This window comes from Cydia fagiglandana, chromosome 3 (assembly GCF_963556715.1).
Source record: "Cydia fagiglandana chromosome 3, ilCydFagi1.1, whole genome shotgun sequence".
NCBI lineage: Eukaryota > Metazoa > Arthropoda > Insecta > Lepidoptera > Tortricidae > Cydia > Cydia fagiglandana.
The window spans coordinates 1,437,812-1,457,413 of NC_085934.1; the positions used below are offsets into that span (position 1 = coordinate 1,437,812).

The 19,602-nt window shown below is 38.6% G+C and overlaps 1 protein-coding gene across 1 annotated transcript in view; it reads left to right on the forward strand.

Annotated features, from left to right (window-relative positions):
- Window positions 1-19,602, forward strand: part of LOC134680425 (obscurin) — a 127,733-nt gene that overhangs the window by 104,237 nt on the left and 3,894 nt on the right. Inside the window, exons 47-62 of the mRNA XM_063539554.1 lie at window positions 950-1,075; window positions 1,725-1,900; window positions 2,402-2,589; window positions 3,456-3,952; window positions 4,306-4,543; window positions 4,778-4,935; window positions 5,408-5,532; window positions 5,845-6,031; window positions 6,333-6,444; window positions 7,093-7,224; window positions 7,735-7,910; window positions 8,246-8,413; window positions 9,012-9,127; window positions 9,673-9,778; window positions 18,873-19,011; window positions 19,263-19,495. Of these exons, the coding sequence (XP_063395624.1) occupies window positions 950-1,075; window positions 1,725-1,900; window positions 2,402-2,589; window positions 3,456-3,952; window positions 4,306-4,543; window positions 4,778-4,935; window positions 5,408-5,532; window positions 5,845-6,031; window positions 6,333-6,444; window positions 7,093-7,224; window positions 7,735-7,910; window positions 8,246-8,413; window positions 9,012-9,127; window positions 9,673-9,778; window positions 18,873-19,011; window positions 19,263-19,495 (2,877 nt within the window). The remainder of the gene's footprint in view (window positions 1-949; window positions 1,076-1,724; window positions 1,901-2,401; window positions 2,590-3,455; window positions 3,953-4,305; window positions 4,544-4,777; window positions 4,936-5,407; window positions 5,533-5,844; window positions 6,032-6,332; window positions 6,445-7,092; window positions 7,225-7,734; window positions 7,911-8,245; window positions 8,414-9,011; window positions 9,128-9,672; window positions 9,779-18,872; window positions 19,012-19,262; window positions 19,496-19,602) is intronic.

Consider the following 19,602-nt stretch of genomic DNA (forward strand, 5'->3'; position numbering starts at 1 on the left):
AAGTTTGAGAAGTAGGTACCACATGAAGCGAGACGGCAATGCTCGCTGTCTCTATGTGAGGAATCTGAAACTTGGGGGTTCTGGGACGTTCAAGTGTGTTGCGAAGAACGGAAGGAGAGGCGTTGTCACACAACTTGCCTTAGAAGTGCAACAAGCTGCTTTAGCTGCTCTTGCTTGTTGTGGATAAGATGTAAGTATTCCTTCACCTTAACTGCTTGATATTTGGTACAAGAACTGTCCTATAAGCTTGAGAAGTACCACATGAAGCGAGACGGCGGCTCGCTGTCTCTATATGAGGAATCTGGAGCTAGGATATATTCAAGTGTGTCGCGAAGAAGGATAAGGTGTCGAGTGAAGTGGCTTTTGAAGTGGAAGTTGTTGACAAAACATATCTCTTTAAGCATAATTAAAGGTAAAGGTCTAATGTACATTTATTAGTATCCAAGAGGAGAGATAATCCGAAAAAATTACACACGTAATGGGTCCGGCAGTTTACAACCGTCTGCCACCACACGTCACAGAAGCGCCGTCACTAAACAGTTTTAAATCCAGGTTAAAACGATGGCTTATCGAGCACACTTTCTACAGTTTTGCAGATTTTGTTAATAAGTAAGTAGGTACCTAATGTAACTGTAGGTATATGTACATTTATTTCGACTTGACATTGTATTTTTTTATGCTAATCTTAATTAACTTAATTGTTAATATTTATTTATTTTTAATTTTTTAATGTAATTATGAAAAACGACATGTAATATGAATTATTATGAATATACGAATATGAATATGAATATGAGAGGAGACCAGGTTAGGAGCTAGTGATTGAATGAAGTAATTTGGAAGCTTTTTGATTAGATCTATATAACCTCGTAAGCCAGCGGCCAGACAGTAGAAGATTCTTACCTTCAGCAGTTCTTGAATATAATTTTCCATATTTATTTACTTCCAGTGGCAAGAGGCAGAAGATTGAGCCACCAGCGTTCTTAAAGAAGATTGGTGACTGCGAGGTATTCCGCGGCATGGGCGCCAAGTTCACAGCCTGTGCTACTGGCACCCCAGATCCTGACGTCGAATGGTGAGCTGAACAGTTTTTCATAACTAACTTCCTTTTCTTTCCTTTTTACGTCGGATACGCCATTACCAAATTCAAGTGGAGCTGGGCGGGACATGTTGCCAGGCAGAGTGATGGTAGGTGGGCCAAAATGTTAACGGAATGCTGGCCGCTTACAGACGAAAGGAGTGCCTGGCATCCGTTAGCGCGTTGGGTGGACGACATCCGGAAGACTGCGGTCACTTCTGGATGAGATTGGCTCGGGACCGGGATAAGTGGCGTAGGTACTCGAAGAGAGGCCTATGCTCAGCAGTGGGCGATAAAAGGCTGATATGATGATGATGATGAACTTTCTTTTGTCGGTGTGGGAATGCTGATACGCATAGTTCCCATGGCCTAAAGAGGGCCCATTTTGAGGTGTATGTGGCGAGACCTCCCGGCTTTTTCCATTGAGAAAGATGGGGAGGACCCACACCAGCGTTTCCCACAATATGCAGTTTGGTGAGGCATCATGGGATCGCGAACATTCTACCACGAAGCACCCCCGGCCACGACGCTCCCCCGCACCACGATGCACCCTGTTTTCATAACTAGATATCAAGTATCAGTGCTATCCTTAGCCTTATAACCTCAAAAAATCAAATTCCAAAATTAACTGAAGATTTGCTTCCAGGTTCCGCAATGATGAAAAGCTGTTCCCTTGCGAGCGCATCCGTATGGACAAGGAAACCACCGGCCTACTCCGTCTGACCATCAGTGGTGTTGAGCCCAGCGACGTGGGCACTTACAAGTGTCGTATTTTCAACCCGCATGGGGAGGACTCTTGTACCGCCCAGCTATCTTATGACAGTAAGTTTACCTTTGGGCTTAGCAGTATCATCACATGTTATTTCTCATAAACCTACTAAAGAGCTCACTAATAACATTGACCTCCACCGTTACCTCTCACATATTACGTACATAAGAAATCTCGACTTACAAGATATCACTTAACTCAAGCGACGGGGTCACCCCAACTGTCGCATCTTCAATCCTTATTATAATGGGATGTCATTCGCTTATAATTAAAAAGATCTGATTCATAAGTAGCTATCTTAGAAAGATTCCAAGAGAAAAGTGAAAATGCTGCTTCTTACACTGATACTTTATGGGGCTACCCGAGGATTTCATCGATTTTTGATAAGTTTTGAATCGTATCTCCTTTTTTTTCTCTACGGATAGAATTATAAGACAAACGGTTATCGGTCCTTCAATCTTTTATTTATCTCCGGTTTTGTATTAAAGTACCTGTAGGTATTCTACGACTTTCTACCGCTAGAATAATAATGTGTCTTCTTGTGCTGTTAACAGCCTTGGAGCCCCGTCAGAGCAAGAAGCCCATCTCCGACCAGTACTCAGACTTCGACAAGATGAAGAAGACCGGCGTTCCCATGCCGCTGGCCGACAAGCCGATCATCTCTCGCATGACTGACCGACGACTGACGTTGTCGTGGAAGCCTTCCATCCCGCACGGACCGCGGTTCCCTGTCACCTACCAGGTAAGATACCAGTACAATACCTTCCAGCCCGCAAAAACCAGCCGGCTCTAATCTTATACTGAATGTGATCAATTACAGATGTGTATAATTATTTTCCATCCTATTTTCACTGAAACGTACGAACGTATCTTGCTATTTCAGTCAGTCTCGGTACAAAAAGTACTGAGATTGACTGATGTAACATGACTAAATACGAACGATTCCGAGAAAATAATTATGCACTACATATGTACAGTCGCCATCAGATATATCGGAGCGGCCAAGGTGTTCACAGTATCTGAACACGCACTCTAACGCCCTGACAATAGAGGCGTGTTCAGATATTTGTGAACACCTTGGCCGCTCCGAAATATCTGATGGCGACTGTACGCAGGTTACCTGAGTACAGTTGTATATAGAAGAGGAAGTGTACCTAGGTTATTTCTGATTAGAAAGGTGAATAATGTCGATGCACAGCAAACCAAACTTTAAACAAAAGAAAACCTTAAAGAAAAAAACACTTTCAATGAGAGGACATCTATAATCCTTCATCCTTTAGTTCGCTCCCTTTCAGTGTATCTCTATCTAATAGATTATATCGCTATAACCTATGTCAGCTAGCCTATTTTTATTACTCGTAAATAATACTTATTACAAGTTGTTCGATGTACTCCTCAATTTAGGGCAGATTTAGACGGCGCGCGAACTCGCATGCTTTTTTATCTACATTGCGGACTGTTGATTACGTCCAATTCAACCGACCGATCAAAACCCGCAATGTAATGAAACTCGCGTGCGAGTTCTCGCATCGTCTAAATAGTACTATCTTCTTCTTTTATTAACTTAATAAAAGAAGATAAAAACATAAAAGATGAATGTGTCCTCAGGTGGAAATGTGCGAGCAGCCGGACGGCGACTGGTTCACCGCCCGCACCGGCCTCCGCTCATGCGTCTGCGACATCAGCAACCTCGAGCCCTTCCGCGACTACAAGTTTCGGATCCGCGTCGAAAACAAATACGGCGTCTCCGACCCCTCGCCCTACGCTGTCACCCATCGCGCTAAACTCGAACCTGACCCACCTAAGTTCATTCCTTATCTTGAACCCGGCATTGACTTCAGACCAGAAACTTCTCCATACTTCCCTAAGGACTTTGATATTGAAAGACCGCCGCATGACGGTTACGCTCAAGCACCGAGGTTCCTTAGACAGGAACATGATTGCCAGTATGGTGTGAAGGGACATAATGTTAATCTGTTCTGGTTCGTGTATGGGTACCCGAAGCCGACGATGACGTATTACTTCAATGATGAACCGATTGAGATTGGAGGACGGTTCGATTGGAGTTATACGAGGAACGGGCAGGCTACATTGTTTATCAATAAGTAAGTTAATTAAAATTGCTCCTTATTCTTCTATAGCAGGATTACTGGTTATACAGAAGATGATAATAATTTAGGATTCTTTAAGTTAGGCAACTCCCGAATACTATCAGATAAAGATGATGAATAAGTTAAGCGAGAGACAAATTGTTCGACTTTTTTTATTGTTCTCCTTATCTTAAATTGGCCCGTAACTTTTAATCATCGTGACTTAAAGACTCAGAATAGCTTGTTAAAGTGCCCTTGACATTGGCATCTGTTGCTTTCTAGATACCTGGCTGGATTTAAATCTGGAACATGGTTTTCTCCACTACTTTTATAAGCCATGCTTATTAATCCTGTCCCTTTACCTCTAGGATGCTGGAACGCGACGAGGGCTATTACGAAGCCGTAGCCACCAACGAGCACGGACAGACCCGCCAGCGAGTCCGTCTCCAACTGGCCGAGTACCCCACCTTCATCAAACGCCCTGAAGAAACCGTTGCGCTGCAACGCCGCAGCGCCAGGATCGAGGCTAGGGTCACTGGAGTACCTTACCCTGACATCAAGTGGTACAAGGACTGGCAGCCGCTCGCAGAAAGCTCTAGGATCAAGGTACGTTGTACAATATGATGCTGCTAAGACAAGCTCAACAGAAGGAAGCCATAAAGTTGACAGACAATCTAGTCAAGATCACAGAGAATAGCATAGACAATTGGCTTAAGACAGCTTGCGATTATTGTGAAGAGGGTAAGGATTACGTCCCATGGAAGACGTAGTTTTGGCTGTAACCTTAGATAAATCAACGGATGAGTATTCCAATGAAGAATTATATATTTCTTTCATCAGATGAAATTCATCGAGCCCGACACCACGATCCTGGTGATCAACGACGTGATCCTCAAGGACGAGGGTCTGTACTCCATATCTGCGCGCAACGTGGCCGGCTCCGTAAGCTCGTCCGCCATGCTGTATGTTGAAGAGGAGGAGCATGAATATTCTAACAGGTAACTATCAGCCTTCTGATCCTGAGGGCCTACCGCGAACCACGTTCGACGTATTCCCTTTTTGTCGCACTTGTAAATTCGTACGTAAGTGTAACAGGAAGGCAACACGTCGAACGTGGTTCGCGGTAGGCCCTCAGGGGATCGTTCGATAGCGTTCTATATGGCTGGTACCTACACTAATATCAACATTCTAAATTGAGCACTGGTCTTTGGTGGTAAAGTTAACGAATGGTCAGTTATCAACTTATCAATGTGGATGACGGTGTGAAAATGACGAGTAGGTAATTAGATTAAATCCGCTCCAACACATTTTAAATTAGTCTACAGTCGATCTACCTTTCGGGGCTTGCAGAGCTTTTTGATAGTCAAGATATTAAGTGTATGGTTTAGCCTAAAGCCCATTCACAACGTCATTCACAACACAACGTGATTTTATATGCACACCTCAAATTTTTCCGGTTTTTTCTCCAAGAATCCGCGAGCATCCGCCCCGCATCAAGCCATCGACGAAGCCGTTTGGAGACTTCTACGATCTTGGCGATGAGTTGGGTCGTGGCGTGCAGGGTGTTGTGTACCACGCTGCTGAGAGACTCACTGGTAAGCTCAATCTATGGCTTTTTCCACATAGGTGATGCAAAGCAGAAATTTTATAGTTTACTTCAGTGAGAGGTCGTGACCCCGTTATGCGTGGTCAATACTGAAAATGAACACAGAACTTGATAAAATATTATTTGGTAATTGAAATTAGACAAAACAACTTAATAATTTATATCCTAGTGAAACCTCAGTCGTTTATGCTGAGCATTCCATTGTTTTTGGCTACACTAAGTCGGAATGAATAGCATCAGAGGGAAGCATGAGTGGGAGCGAGAAATCCAGTGAAATCTATCTAATCATACTTTTCCACAGGTCGCAACTACGCCGCCAAGATCATGCACGGCCACTCCGCCCTGAAGCCGTTCATGAAGAATGAGCTCGAGATCATGAACCAGCTTAATGATAACCACCTCATCCGTCTACACGATGCTTATGAGCATGACCACACACTGGCGCTGGTGACGGAGCTGGCTGGCGGCGGCGAACTCGTCAGAGACAGGTTAGTCCGTGAGGAGAGTGAGGTTATGAACTATGACAATGATAACCATCTCATACCTCTTCACGATTCTTATCTAATTCTAGCGCGCGCCTTGCGCTACGCCAATTTAGAACAGGTTTTCAATTGGTAAAAAATATCGTCCAAGAGCCACAAAGCACCTTGCCAAAACTTGACTTTTATAGAGATGCTGAAGCGACTCTCCCAGTTTCTCTCCGCGATTAGAAGGGCTCACAGGTCGTAGGGCGAAGTTTTAAAGCCTTCTTATTCAGAATATCACAAACAAATGAATGTGTTGTTGCAGACTGCTCCGCAGCACTGGTTACACGGAGAGCGACATCGCCGGCTACATCAGGCAGCTGCTCAGAGGACTCAAGTACATGCATGATAACAGCATCGCTCATTTGGGTCTCACGGTAAGTGCAGATTGATTTTATCATAGCATACTAAGCCATCCTAAGCGAGGTTGAAGTGGATTTTACTATGCATGAGAGAAACCTAGAATAAGAATATATACTGCCCTATTCGAACTTTAAGATACGTCAGCTAATATATCTTGAAACGATATGGAATAGATGTGTCAGTGTCAAAAGTGACATTTTTCTTTGAAGAAACATCACATTTGACACTGACATATCTAATCCATATCGTTTCAAGATCTATTAGCTGACGTATCATAAAGTTCGAATAGGGCCGATAGAATATGAACCATTCACGGTTCAAGTCCTAATTTACAATCATCTTTACGAAACTAGGTATTTGCATATTGTAGTATAAACTTGTGAATTTTGAGTTTTAGGCCTAGGCTAGGCGAAATTAATCTTAAGAATTTTGATATGACCAAAATAACTTTGGGAGTGTTAAATTTCAAAGCCAAATAAAGCACCTGTAACCAAGCACCCATCAACTTTCTGAAATAGTACCTATAGGTACACAATTTTCGCTCTCTCAAACTCTGAATTGCTTACCGAGTACTGAATAGATAAACTAGAATAAATGAATAGCCTCAATAGTACCTACCGATTGTAGATTTTACTTTACGTTTTTGTGCGATCTGTTTCCAGATTGGAGAGCTCCTTCTGTCTCACGTTGGTTCCGATCAGCTAAAGATCTGCGACTTCGGCCTCTCGCGCAAAATCATGTTCAACAAGTTGGCGTCGCTGGATTACGGCTTCCCCGAATACGTTGCACCTGAGGTACGATTTAATACACTAAATAGGTTATCTGGAAGAAATCTCACTTTAGCGATAAGACCGCCTTTTGTTGCCTCTGTCTTCATGTATTATGTATGTCTCTCTATAAATGTTTTTATTGAGGTTGTGCAATAAAGAGGATTTGTATTGTATTCTATTGTAGGCACGAACGTTTGAGACTGCGGCTATGATTTTTAGGGTACCGTACCCAAAAGGTAAAAACGGGACCAGACTCCACTGTCCGTCTGTCTATCTTTCACCAGGCTGTATCTCGTGACCCGTTTAAATTTTTCACAGATGATGTATTTGTGTAGCCGCTATTACAACAAATAAATCCTAAAAAGTAGGGAACTCTCGGTTGGCGAGTCCGACTCGCACTTGTCCGGTTTTTTACACCAAGCTATTTGTGGTATATCATATATTTTCACAAAGTATTAAAACAGCAGAGTTTATATCAACAATAGTGGAATTTTCGGTCAGCTTTTAGCCTGATATGACATTTTTTGCCCACAGGTCGCCAACGGCGAAGGCGTCTCATACAACGCCGATATGTGGAGCACAGGCATCATCACTTATATCCTGCTGAGTGGCCACTCTCCATTCAGAGGAATCAACGACCGTGAAACCCTCACCAGGATTCGAGACGGGAAATGGGACTGGCATGACGAGGAATGGTGGTCGAAACTCAGGTATACCAGTTGCTAAGAAATCCAGAGTAGGACCTTTTCTTCTGTATTTTAAATGGTGCTAATTTTTCATTACCGTAACTCACAACTGCTGACGGGATTCATGACATAACGACAGACTCCGCAAGCTATTGGGGTATCTCTACTACTACACTAAACATTAATAACACTATCTCGTACTGTTGAATAACTTTTTACTGCCGGGTGATACATAAAAAAGAATTACATATTTAGAAAAGTGAGATTAAATTCTCTATTTTAAAACTAGTTTGGTCTCTGTACGCGAAAATTCATAAAGCGGGTCAAAAACGGCCAATGACCTTTTGTTTTTTTTTCAGCTCGGAATGCCGAGACTTTATCTCAAAGCTGCTGGTATACCGCTGGGAGGACAGGATGGACGTGAACGCTGCCCTGAATCACCCCTGGCTGACCGGAGCCGACCGGATCCGATCGGACGAACACATCATCAGCACGGATCGGCTGAGGAACTACTACAACTTATACAGGTAAGATCTCACTAAGGACTCAAGAACACCCTCAGCCATTCTTGGCTCATGGGAGCCTAATAAGGGGTCATTTAGACGATGGCGAGTTTCATTACATTGCGGTTTTTGATCGGTCGGCTGAATTAGACGTAACCAACAGTCCGCGATGTAACTAAAATCGCATGCGAGTTCGCGCGCCGTCTAAATCAGCGTTAAAGCGTCCGGAACGAATACATCTTTAACACTAATCGGTTGGAGAACTACATTAAGCTTGTGCAATTAGATTCACAGGTTAGAGCTAGAGGTCAAGTACATACATCATTTAGGTACCGTCAAAATGTATATTGTAAATGTATAGGTACCGTCACAATGTATATTGTTATACGAATGAATAAATATGAATGGAGCATTTAAGGTGGCTCGAGGTCACCAAAAATTATAGCTACCAAACTAATCTAGTATGGTAGTACAGGAAGTAGAATTTTCCACACCCATGCTCCATCGGCAAACGGTAGTAAGTAGGTGTTAAAAGGCTAGTTATACGGGTATTTCAAACGGAATATGGGATTAACTAACTCTTCCACCTTTAAAGACATGTTAAAATTATCTTTCTCTACAGGGACTGGACAAGCAACGCTCATTGCCGCAACTGGTTCAGACGTAAACCACTGAGTGGCGCCTTCGAACACCCGTCCAAAATGGTCTACCCGCCCGGGGAGATCTACACTCCTGAAGGTACTGCACTAACGTCAACTCAACTAAAAAACCCAGCTTGGCATCCAATATGCTATGTTTAACATCTTTTTGAGGGACCCAATCTAACCTATGGGGCATTTCATAATAAGGTTTAAGTACTTTGTCAGGGACTTGACGCTTTGTATGGGAGCTCCCACCTTAATAACCTTCAGAAACCTATATTATATACGGTTGAATTTAAACTTAAGTTGACAAACCAAATATCGGCTTCTTAGCTTTATCGGAAGTTTTAAAAAACAGCGTCACGTCTTCTTTCTCGTATGCCCCCTCTTAGAAATTTTTACATTTTGGCTCCCAAAGAAAAACTTTATTCAGCAAATAGGCCACAAGGGCACTTTTACACGTCAACATTTACATTTACATACAAGCAAAAATAATAAGAATACATCAACAATTTCATAAAATAGAAACTAAAACTGCAACTGTCCTTCAGTATACCTAATTTCCCCGCAATAAGGTATACCAATTTACACTCCGGAACATTAAACTCTTCTATGTTGTCTTGATGTGATCAATGTTTTTAGGCACGCCGGAGCCCTCGTCACGCGACCGCGGCGGCAGCCCGTGGGACCTCAAGTTCAAGCAATGGGAGCATCCCGACTGGGAGGTCACCGCCACTTCCGAGAGCCAGTAAGTATTATTCTCATTTTTTATTTTAAGTCGCTTTTTACCGTTGTAACCCACGATTTTAACCAGGTACATACTACTCTAAAATGCTGATGGTAAAAAAAAACACGAATTAAAGTTTTGGTTCTGCTTGGATGAATTTAAAACTATTTTAAACTAGTTTAAAAATAAGAAAAATGAAATCATTCTTCGTCTTCTTCTATTAAATTGCGTTAACCGTGAGCTTTTGCTATTTCATGGATGTTTGTTGGATGGAGTTTTTGAGGCATCCGCCTCAATATGACTTTTTTTTTTTATTCATAAGCCATAAATTGTATGTGTACATGTTGATGTTAGGCAATACAGTGAGAATCAATACAATTTTACCCAGTGGGTGTAGCTATATATTTACTTACATACCTACTTATTAACTAACCGTTTATATTATAATTTATAATATTCACTTAAGCTCTCACTTAGGGGCATAACTCAATGACAAATTTTTTAAGTGCTGTCACAAATTTCAAGTCATCGAGTGACTTAATTTCTACGGGCAACGTATTAAACACTTTAGCAGCAACATAGATAGTGCTACGCTGGAAGATTGCTGTCGTAGCAACAGGAGCCCGGATGTCGTGAGCAAACATTGAGTTTAGTCTGTCGCTATTAAAGTTATTTTTTGCAGGAAATTTATTTACATGCCGGCGAACTAGTTTGCAGAGCTCTATTATATACAGTGCAGAAAGAGTGGGCAAACCTAATTTTTTAAAAGAGGCTCTGCACGACTCTCGATTTGATTTGCTGCCAACTAAAATACGTACACATCTCTTTTGTAGTATAAACAGACGATGGACTTCGGTACAACTACCCCATACGGCTAATCCATAGAGGACGTGTGATTGGAAAAATGCATGATACGCCTGTGTGAGATACGTAGTATAAAAACAAAGATCACACTTACATTTTTACGAGATGGTTCACTTTTGCTAAGCTAATACGTACTTATATCGAAATAATAAGTTAGAACTGCTGTTCAATAACACAACTACCCTCCATGTATATTTCTTGACCATAACTGTCAGAACATAAGTAAGGTAAATAAAGTATTTTATAATAATAAGCCATGATATTAAATTTGTATTAGTTTGCGTTAATTATTCTATAATAAATTAAACTAAATGCAGCAAATACATTTGTTGAATTGAATTATTATAATAACCGGATGTGCAGGAAACATCTTACTTGTTATTCCCACCAAGAAGTGGTAGAAGGGGTGAAGTCTAATCGAATATAAGCGGGTGTCTGACAGTTGTGGGTCACTTCTCAGTTGGAGAGCTACGACGACGAACGAAGTTAAGTGTCAATTTTATTTAATTGTGAATTTATGACTTGTTATAAATTTCTGTATGTTTTCTTTGTGTTATAATCTGATGGTATGTACGTTACAATCTTTAATGTGAATATAACCCTTTGATGAGTTTTTAATAGTTACTATGTAACGTATATTCCAACTGATTACGGTGTAATACATCATGTGGCTTATTGCTCGATCTTTATTACTATTTTAAACTATGCCAAGTGTGTACGTTAAGGTAGCCAGTACTAACTATTAAGCCACCAATATTTATTACGCATAAAATAATATTTTTGTGAATGATGTGATAATAAAGCCGATTAATTGTTCCGTAAATCTACAATATACTTTTACTTACAATCTGCTTACATAAATATATTACTTAAATAATGTCTACCATTTTTCATATTCTAAACCTTGTAGTTGTCGCTATAATAAATACATTACTTTGAGCAATAATTAACTAGTCTTAATTAAATACTGCCTTACATCTTTATTTCCTATTTTATCAACGATAATATTAAATTAAATCTGACATCAGAAGTGGGATGATATTACACACATTCTATGCCTACAAAACTAATGTTTCAGGAGCAGTACGAGTATAAGGACTGCTTATGCTAGTCAACAGCGGGACGCCATCCAACTCCAAACAGACACTGTAAGCCGCGCTATCCTGGACACAAGGACACTGGTGTTTCACTTTCAGTGAAAACCCCAGGTGAAACAAGATATTTGGTATACTAAGCATGATGCTTTTTATGGAGAACCGCAGCAAGCAGCTCAAAAGTACTTCGCGAAACAGAAACTGCCGCACCTGTGAGACGCTGCGGAGTGGCGCCTGTCTGGAAGGATGACTGATGAATGATGTTGTTTCTGGTATGTTAAAATTTGGTTACACTTAAAAATAGGACTGTATAGGTATGTTTAGATATCGAATCACATCGAATAGTTACAGAGTTAGATAAACGTAAACGTCTGTCCTTTTCATAACCTGTTATGTAACCATAATGACGCATAAATAAATATTTTCTAATCTATACTATTCTAAATGACGACTTAGTTAATGACTGAATCGAATAATAATAAAAAAAAAAAGAAGCTATTTGTGAAATTGGATTTTAGAAAAGCAGTTTAGTTTGAATAAGTTTCCAAACGTTGGAATAACGTTATTTATGGCCTGGATAAATATTTTAATCGTGATCAGTTAGCTACAACTCGAATCTCATTATAAGATTTTGAGGTCTGCATTAAAGACTACGTTGGAAATTTTAGGCGGTTAATAACAATGGGCATTTTAATTGTAACTTACCGCGTGTCTTAAGTTAGGTACGTTTATCAAGTCACGTTCAGCTGTCGGTTTAGTTACGAATTTGATACTTAATTTAATTGTCGCGGTTATGATATTTGTCGTCAGATTTGTGACTTTTCCTAACCGGCCGTTAACGGTATACAGTTAAGTGGAAATACCCTTATACGTCCTTTGAATTTTATTAGTCACATTATTTCTTATTTTTGTTACGATTGATACGAATAAATATTTATATAATACCAGTTACTTAGGTTCAATAGTCTGATATCGAAGGCACATATCTTAAAGATTCTATCTCACCGATCAGGATCTTATCAAGGAACTATTTCAATAAGTATAAAACAGTAAACAATATTAAACTGTCAGGTCGTTTTAAAACTGTAAAGGATAAAGTCAACACGCTTTTGGTTTTCAGTTACAAGCCCCTCGTGAGCTTATCGATATTAAAACAGTCGGTGGTAGTCGTGATACTTGCATAAATAGTAATAACGGCTATTTACAATTTTGCACCTACAGTGCTTATTGCGAGTTCTGTGTACAGATAGTAATACGCGTTTGGCATAAAAGCGTTTTTGAAAGTATGCATCCAATTTGATAAATTTACTGATTGATGGATATTAAATGACTAAAAAAAAAAAGGATATCTCAGTGACAACCTTAGACAATTACGTCATACAAAATAGTAGACTAGTCAGTATTGTTCTTGTGGTAATCAGAGGTAATTCAAGTCCCGTGTTAATAAATTATGTTTTGAAACCGTGAAGTTGAAAGATTTTTGCACATGCAAATTAGTCAGTAAATAAAAAGCACATATTCTCTTGGTGATAAAAATACTTTACAAAAAAAAAAGGGGTAAATATACAACATAGAGTACAAAAATGTGTAGGTACAAAGTAAACGTATTCCTTTAGGACAATTCATCTAGGTGACCTGTAACTGGGTTGCCAACTTTTTTTTGGTGGAATATAGTATTTTCCAGAATAAGGCATCAAAAATATAGTACATTTCAAAAAAAAAAATAGTACTTTTAGATAAAATACTAAACATGAGTGTAATATACTTTTAATCGGAAATATAGTATTTTAGCGTACTATATATTTTTCCAAAAGTATATAGTACAAAGAGCCAAAATATAGTACAATACGATATAATATAGTACGGTTGGCAACCCTACCTGTAAGGAATATAAAAAATATATACACGGTGTAACATGAGGGGGCCGAATAGTTTTAGCAGCGTATTCCTGATTATATTTAGAGACAAAGTCCTTTAAACCTTTTTGAAATTCGCCTAGTTTCAGAGTTCATTTAATACAAATACAAAAAAAAAAAAATTAAAAAAAAACTAGTTTTCTTTTTGATGACGATGTTACTACTATGGGACGTAGTCTAAATATCCTTATCGATAGATGTCAAAAAGTAACAAGTAACACTTTGCAACAACTATGATTTACGAAAAAAAAAACATTTGTAAAAATGTATTTTAAGTGACATGTTTACCAATAACATATACTTTTTATGTACAAGTACATAAAAAAAAAAAATTATTTTTTTTTGGCGAAATTGACATATACGCATATTACATTATTTTCTCTCTTTTGACCTCAGAAATGCGTGGTTAAGGTCTTTCGCATTCCTTGTGAACACCATGTATATACGATATTTTAAACTGTTATATACTTTACCAGTTCTCGTAGTAAACTCGCATAAGCCCTTGGGTATATGTACCACCATTTACCTGGTCTGGCGGTAATTAAATATGCTGCGGTAATAAAATGCCTATAACAATGGCAATTTTGTACCTATGATCTTCTGGTTCATTTTAATGTTTGTTTTAATTTTGGTACATACAAGAAAACATAAGACCACCGGAATACTGATAAAGCCAAGTGGAAGGTAGATAGGTGAATTAACCTTTTGGTGCCACTTGTTGCTATGAGTGAGCTGTTCAGGAATAAAACGAATCGTATAATCCTGATTCTATAGTATTTAGCAAACATCAATTTTTATTTTTATTTATACCTAACCTATTGCCATAATGAAGCATGACTGATATAAATAATATGTCTTCGAATTAATTGTGTCCTACCCAGAAGCCCAAAACATCCTAGACCCATCCTAGAGAACAACTTTTGTAAGATGAATCCGCCTTTGTACGATAAGTTAAGATTCAACTAGAAGAATATCGCGTTATCTCCTGCGGTTTAAGGACAGTTACGATGAAAGCTCCAAAATACCATTTCATAAAAAGAAATACGTTGCCTATTATTTGTAACCACATTTTTATTTTGCCACCGAAGCTTCAGCTAAATAAAAGATAGATCTATACATATTGAATACATTATAGATAATACTGATCACTGACTTTTAAAATAGTTGTTTTGTGGGATGGCCGAACGGAGTTTAAAATTCTGTTACATTAGGTTTATATAATTCATGGGAGTGCCCAACGTAGGAAGTTCTAATGGAATGAAAAAAAAAAAAAAAAGAAAAGAACGAAAAAAAAAAATGAAAAATGTTTATTTCTGTTAAACGATTCGGGTTAATTTATAAAATTATTAGGATTAAGAAGTTTTATATACTTAAGGTAACTTATGTATTAAAAAAGAAAAAAGAAAAAAAGAAAAGTTTATAAAGTTTACTTATGTGAATGAGACATAAGTTGATTATCGATCGATTGAGAACTTCCAGTGTACATCATTCCAGTGTAGTTAAAAAGCTTATTTGACAAAATAATAACCGATTAATAATTGCTGCCGAGCCTGCGAGCTCTCGCTTGATGTAAGTGAAAAAGTAGCAATATAGGGACCTGCTGCAGAGCCTGTGTGCCCCACTTGATGTTATAGGTGGACCAGTAGCCAACTCAGGGCGATACATGCTACCGAGGCTGACTTGATGTGATAAGTGCCCGTAGCATGGTGATTGTAAGTAGGATAATTGCTGCCGAGCCTGCGAGCTCTCGCTTGATGTAAGTGAAAAAGTAGCAATATAGGGACCTGCTGCAGAGCCTGTGTGCCCCACTTGATGTTATAGGTGGACCAGTAGCCAATTCAGGGCGATACATGCTACCGAGGCTGACTTGATGTGATAAGTGCCCGTAGCATGGTGATTGTAAGTAGGATAATTGCTGCCGAGCCTGCGAGCTCTCGCTTGATGTAAGTGAAAAAGTAGCAATATAGGGACCTGCTGCAGAGCCTGTGTGCCCCACTTGATGTTATAAGTGGACCAGTAGCCAACCTAGGGTGATACATGCTACTGAGGCTCACTTGATGTGATAAGTGAAACAGTAGTATGGTGATTGTAAGTAGGATAATTGCTGCCGAGCCTTCGAGCTCTCACTTGATTAATGTGATATGTGATATAGTATCTGACTAATAAAAAATAGTCATTGCATATACTAAGTTTAATATAATAAATAAATAATAATAAATATAGAAATAAGGTACTTCGAGAACGAAGCACCTGTCAGTATGGCCGTGTGAGATACGTAGTATAAAAACAAAGATCACACTTACATTTTTACGAGATGGTTCACTTTTGCTAAGCTAATACGTACTTATATCGAAATAATAAGTTAGAACTGCTGTTCAATAACACAACTACCCTCCATGTATATTTCTTGACCATAACTGTCAGAACATAAGTAAGGTAAATAAAGTATTTTATAATAATAAGCCATGATATTAAATTTGTATTAGTTTGCGTTAATTATTCTATAATAAATTAAACTAAATGCAGCAAATACATTTGTTGAATTGAATTATTATAATAACCGGATGTGCAGGAAACATCTTACTTGTTATTCCCACCAAGAAGTGGTAGAAGGGGTGAAGTCTAATCGAATATAAGCGGGTGTCTGACAGTTGTGGGTCACTTCTCAGTTGGAGAGCTACGACGACGAACGAAGTTAAGTGTCAATTTTATTTAATTGTGAATTTATGACTTGTTATAAATTTCTGTATGTTTTCTTTGTGTTATAATCTGATGGTATGTACGTTACAATCTTTAATGTGAATATAACCCTTTGATGAGTTTTTAATAGTTACTATGTAACGTATATTCCAACTGATTACGGTGTAATACATCATGTGGCTTATTGCTCGATCTTTATTACTATTTTAAACTATGCCAAGTGTGTACGTTAAGGTAGCCAGTACTAACTATTAAGCCACCAATATTTATTACGCATAAAATAATATTTTTGTGAATGATGTGATAATAAAGCCGATTAATTGTTCCGTAAATCTACAATATACTTTTACTTACAATCTGCTTACATAAATATATTACTTAAATAATGTCTACCATTTTTCATATTCTAAACCTTGTAGTTGTCGCTATAATAAATACATTACTTTGAGCAATAATTAACTAGTCTTAATTAAATACTGCCTTACATCTTTATTTCCTATTTTATCAACGATAATATTAAATTAAATCTGACACCTGCAAAGCTGCTTTTTCTGTAGAAATATTTTTCAAGCCTTTCAGAGCAAAAGCGAAGCTACTAAGTTTGTTGCAGAGAAAGTCAACATGTTTTTTCCAATTTAGGTTTTCATCCACATATATACCCAGGAATTTAGTTTCATTTGTAGCCAGAACAGACAAGCTATTTGATTTTATGTCTAGCCTAACACTTCCAGTTCTTATGTTTCTAAAGTGCATACATTTAGTTTTTTTAATATTTGTAGTTAGATTGAGCATACTTAACCAATTTACAACAATAGACAAGTTATTTGTAATTAAACTATTAAGGCCTTCAGTTTCATTTTTCTTGAATTTAAATAACATGGAAATGTCGTCAGCAAACATAATTATTTTGTTTGATAATAGCTGTGGCAAGTAATTTACGTACAAAAGGAACAAGATGGGCCCCAGTATGCTCCCTTGGGGCACACCAGATTCAATATATGAGTTATCAGATTTAATATTCAATATAGTACGAGTTTTATGATTCAAGGTTGATACCGAGACACATTGTTCCCTTTGCTTCAAGTAGGATTCAAACCATTTGTTTGTTATACCTCTAATGCCGTAGCGATTTAAGATATCTAGCATTATGATATGATTTACATGGTCAAAAGCTTTAGATAAATCTAACAAAATGGCAACAACATTTTCTTGCCGATTCAGTGCTTCATAGACATAGTCAGACATTTCAAACAGTGCATCAGAAGTAGAAACTCCCTTTTGAAATCCAAATTGTTCTGGAGCCAAAATTTTGTTTGAAACCAGATAAGCATATAGACGATTAGCCATAATCTTTTCAAAAATCTTTGAGAACATCGTTAAGAGAGAGATCGGCCTGTAGTTTTTTACACATAACTTATCATCCTGCTTAAGTATGGGCTTTATGTTAGCTTTCTTGAGCCTAGTTGGGAACTTTCCTTCAGCCAAAGAGAGATTTACTAAGTGCAAGAGGGGTTTTAATATGGAGTCGGCAATATACTTTATAACACCTGACGGAATGTCATCAAAACCAGATGATTTTTTATTTTTTAGTCCCACAACAATTTTCTTTAACTCACTTTTGCTAGCTGGAAATGAAAACAATGTGGTGGTTTCAAAAGGGGGCAAGACTGCACCTGCATTGTCTGAAGGATTAGTTGAATTTAGTTGTCCAATGGATTTAAAGTAATTATTAAACATGTTTGCAGCATCACTTGCAGAATTTGCTACTTCTACACCATCAGACAAACCTATCAAATCAGTTATATTGTACGGCCTACATCCTTTAATATTGTCATTTATTACCTTCCAAGTATCATACACTTTATTATTGGAAGCTGAAATTTTTTTCTCAGTGTATTTCTTTCGGGCAAAAGTAATAATTTGTTTTAGCAAGGTACAATACGATTTGTAATGGTTTAACAAGTTATCATCTGAGTTGCTTTTAGTCATGATAAATAATTCTCTTTTTCTTTTACACGATATTTTTATACCCCTTGTCAGCCATCCTCTGTCTTCCTTACCACAAGTTTTCAATTTAATTTTAGAAGTTGGTACATATTTATTGAAATTCATCATTATTATGTCATGAAACATATTAAATCCCGAATCAACATCTTTTTCTTTATACACAGGAATCCACGAAGTGTTTTGTAGGCTCAATAGAAGTCTGTCTAGGTTATATTCACTTAGATGCCTAGTCCATTTATAAAAAGTCGCAGAACGCCTTTGTAACGGCGATGGAAAAGTGGCATACTGTAGTGTATGATCAGAGATGGCGAGGTCAACAACGGTTACATTACTAAGTTCTAAATTGCTAACTATATTATCTATACAGGTACTGCTGTGGTTAGTAACACGAGTAGGTTCATTTACAAGGCACTTAAGATTATATGTGTTCAGTAACTGGACAAAGTCACGAACTTCAGTTTTGTCGCTTAATAGATTAAACTTGTACACACTTAGGCCAGTGACACCTTAGTGAACTTTTATTTTGTGCAACAGCTACCAGAATGGGCCAGACACGTACCTGCTGCAACTGCGTGACGTCAGCTTCCCGGTTCGTCTACGCGAGTACATGAAGGTCGCCTGCAACCGCTCGGTTGCGTACAATCTCAGTGTCAACGACTCTTACGATCCCAGGGTGAGATATCTATGTTTGAAATCAACTGTCTTATTACGCTTAATTAAGCTAATAGTGCAATTTACACTAGATTATTCGCCGCATGAAAACAATGTGCCGGTTGTCTGGCAACCTCATATTTTGCATTCGGGTACCAACTCGATATACGACCCAATTGTGCCATAAGCATAAGGTAAATTATGTGTACTTATGCCTATTGAACATAGTAGCCATGGAAGCACCTTTTCTCATTAATTAAATTTCCTCTACAGACGCCCATCATCCGTGAGCGCCGTCGCTTCACGGACATCATGGACGAGGAGATAGACGACGAATGCCGCGAGCGCATCAACAACTACGGCACCGAGTCCTACACCATCCGGCGACTGCGACACGAGCTCGGCACGAGACTGGACAGCTATGCGGAGGCCCAAGCCTTCATGGAGTCCAAGAAGGACGGACAACTGCCGTTCTTTAGGGAGAAACCGCAAATATTGCCTATCAGGTGAGGATGCATGAAATACTACACTCATTTGAGTTGGTTACTATTCGCTTGCAACACAGCATGGTGTGTAAGTAAGTTACAACTACGACACCGAGTCCTACACCATT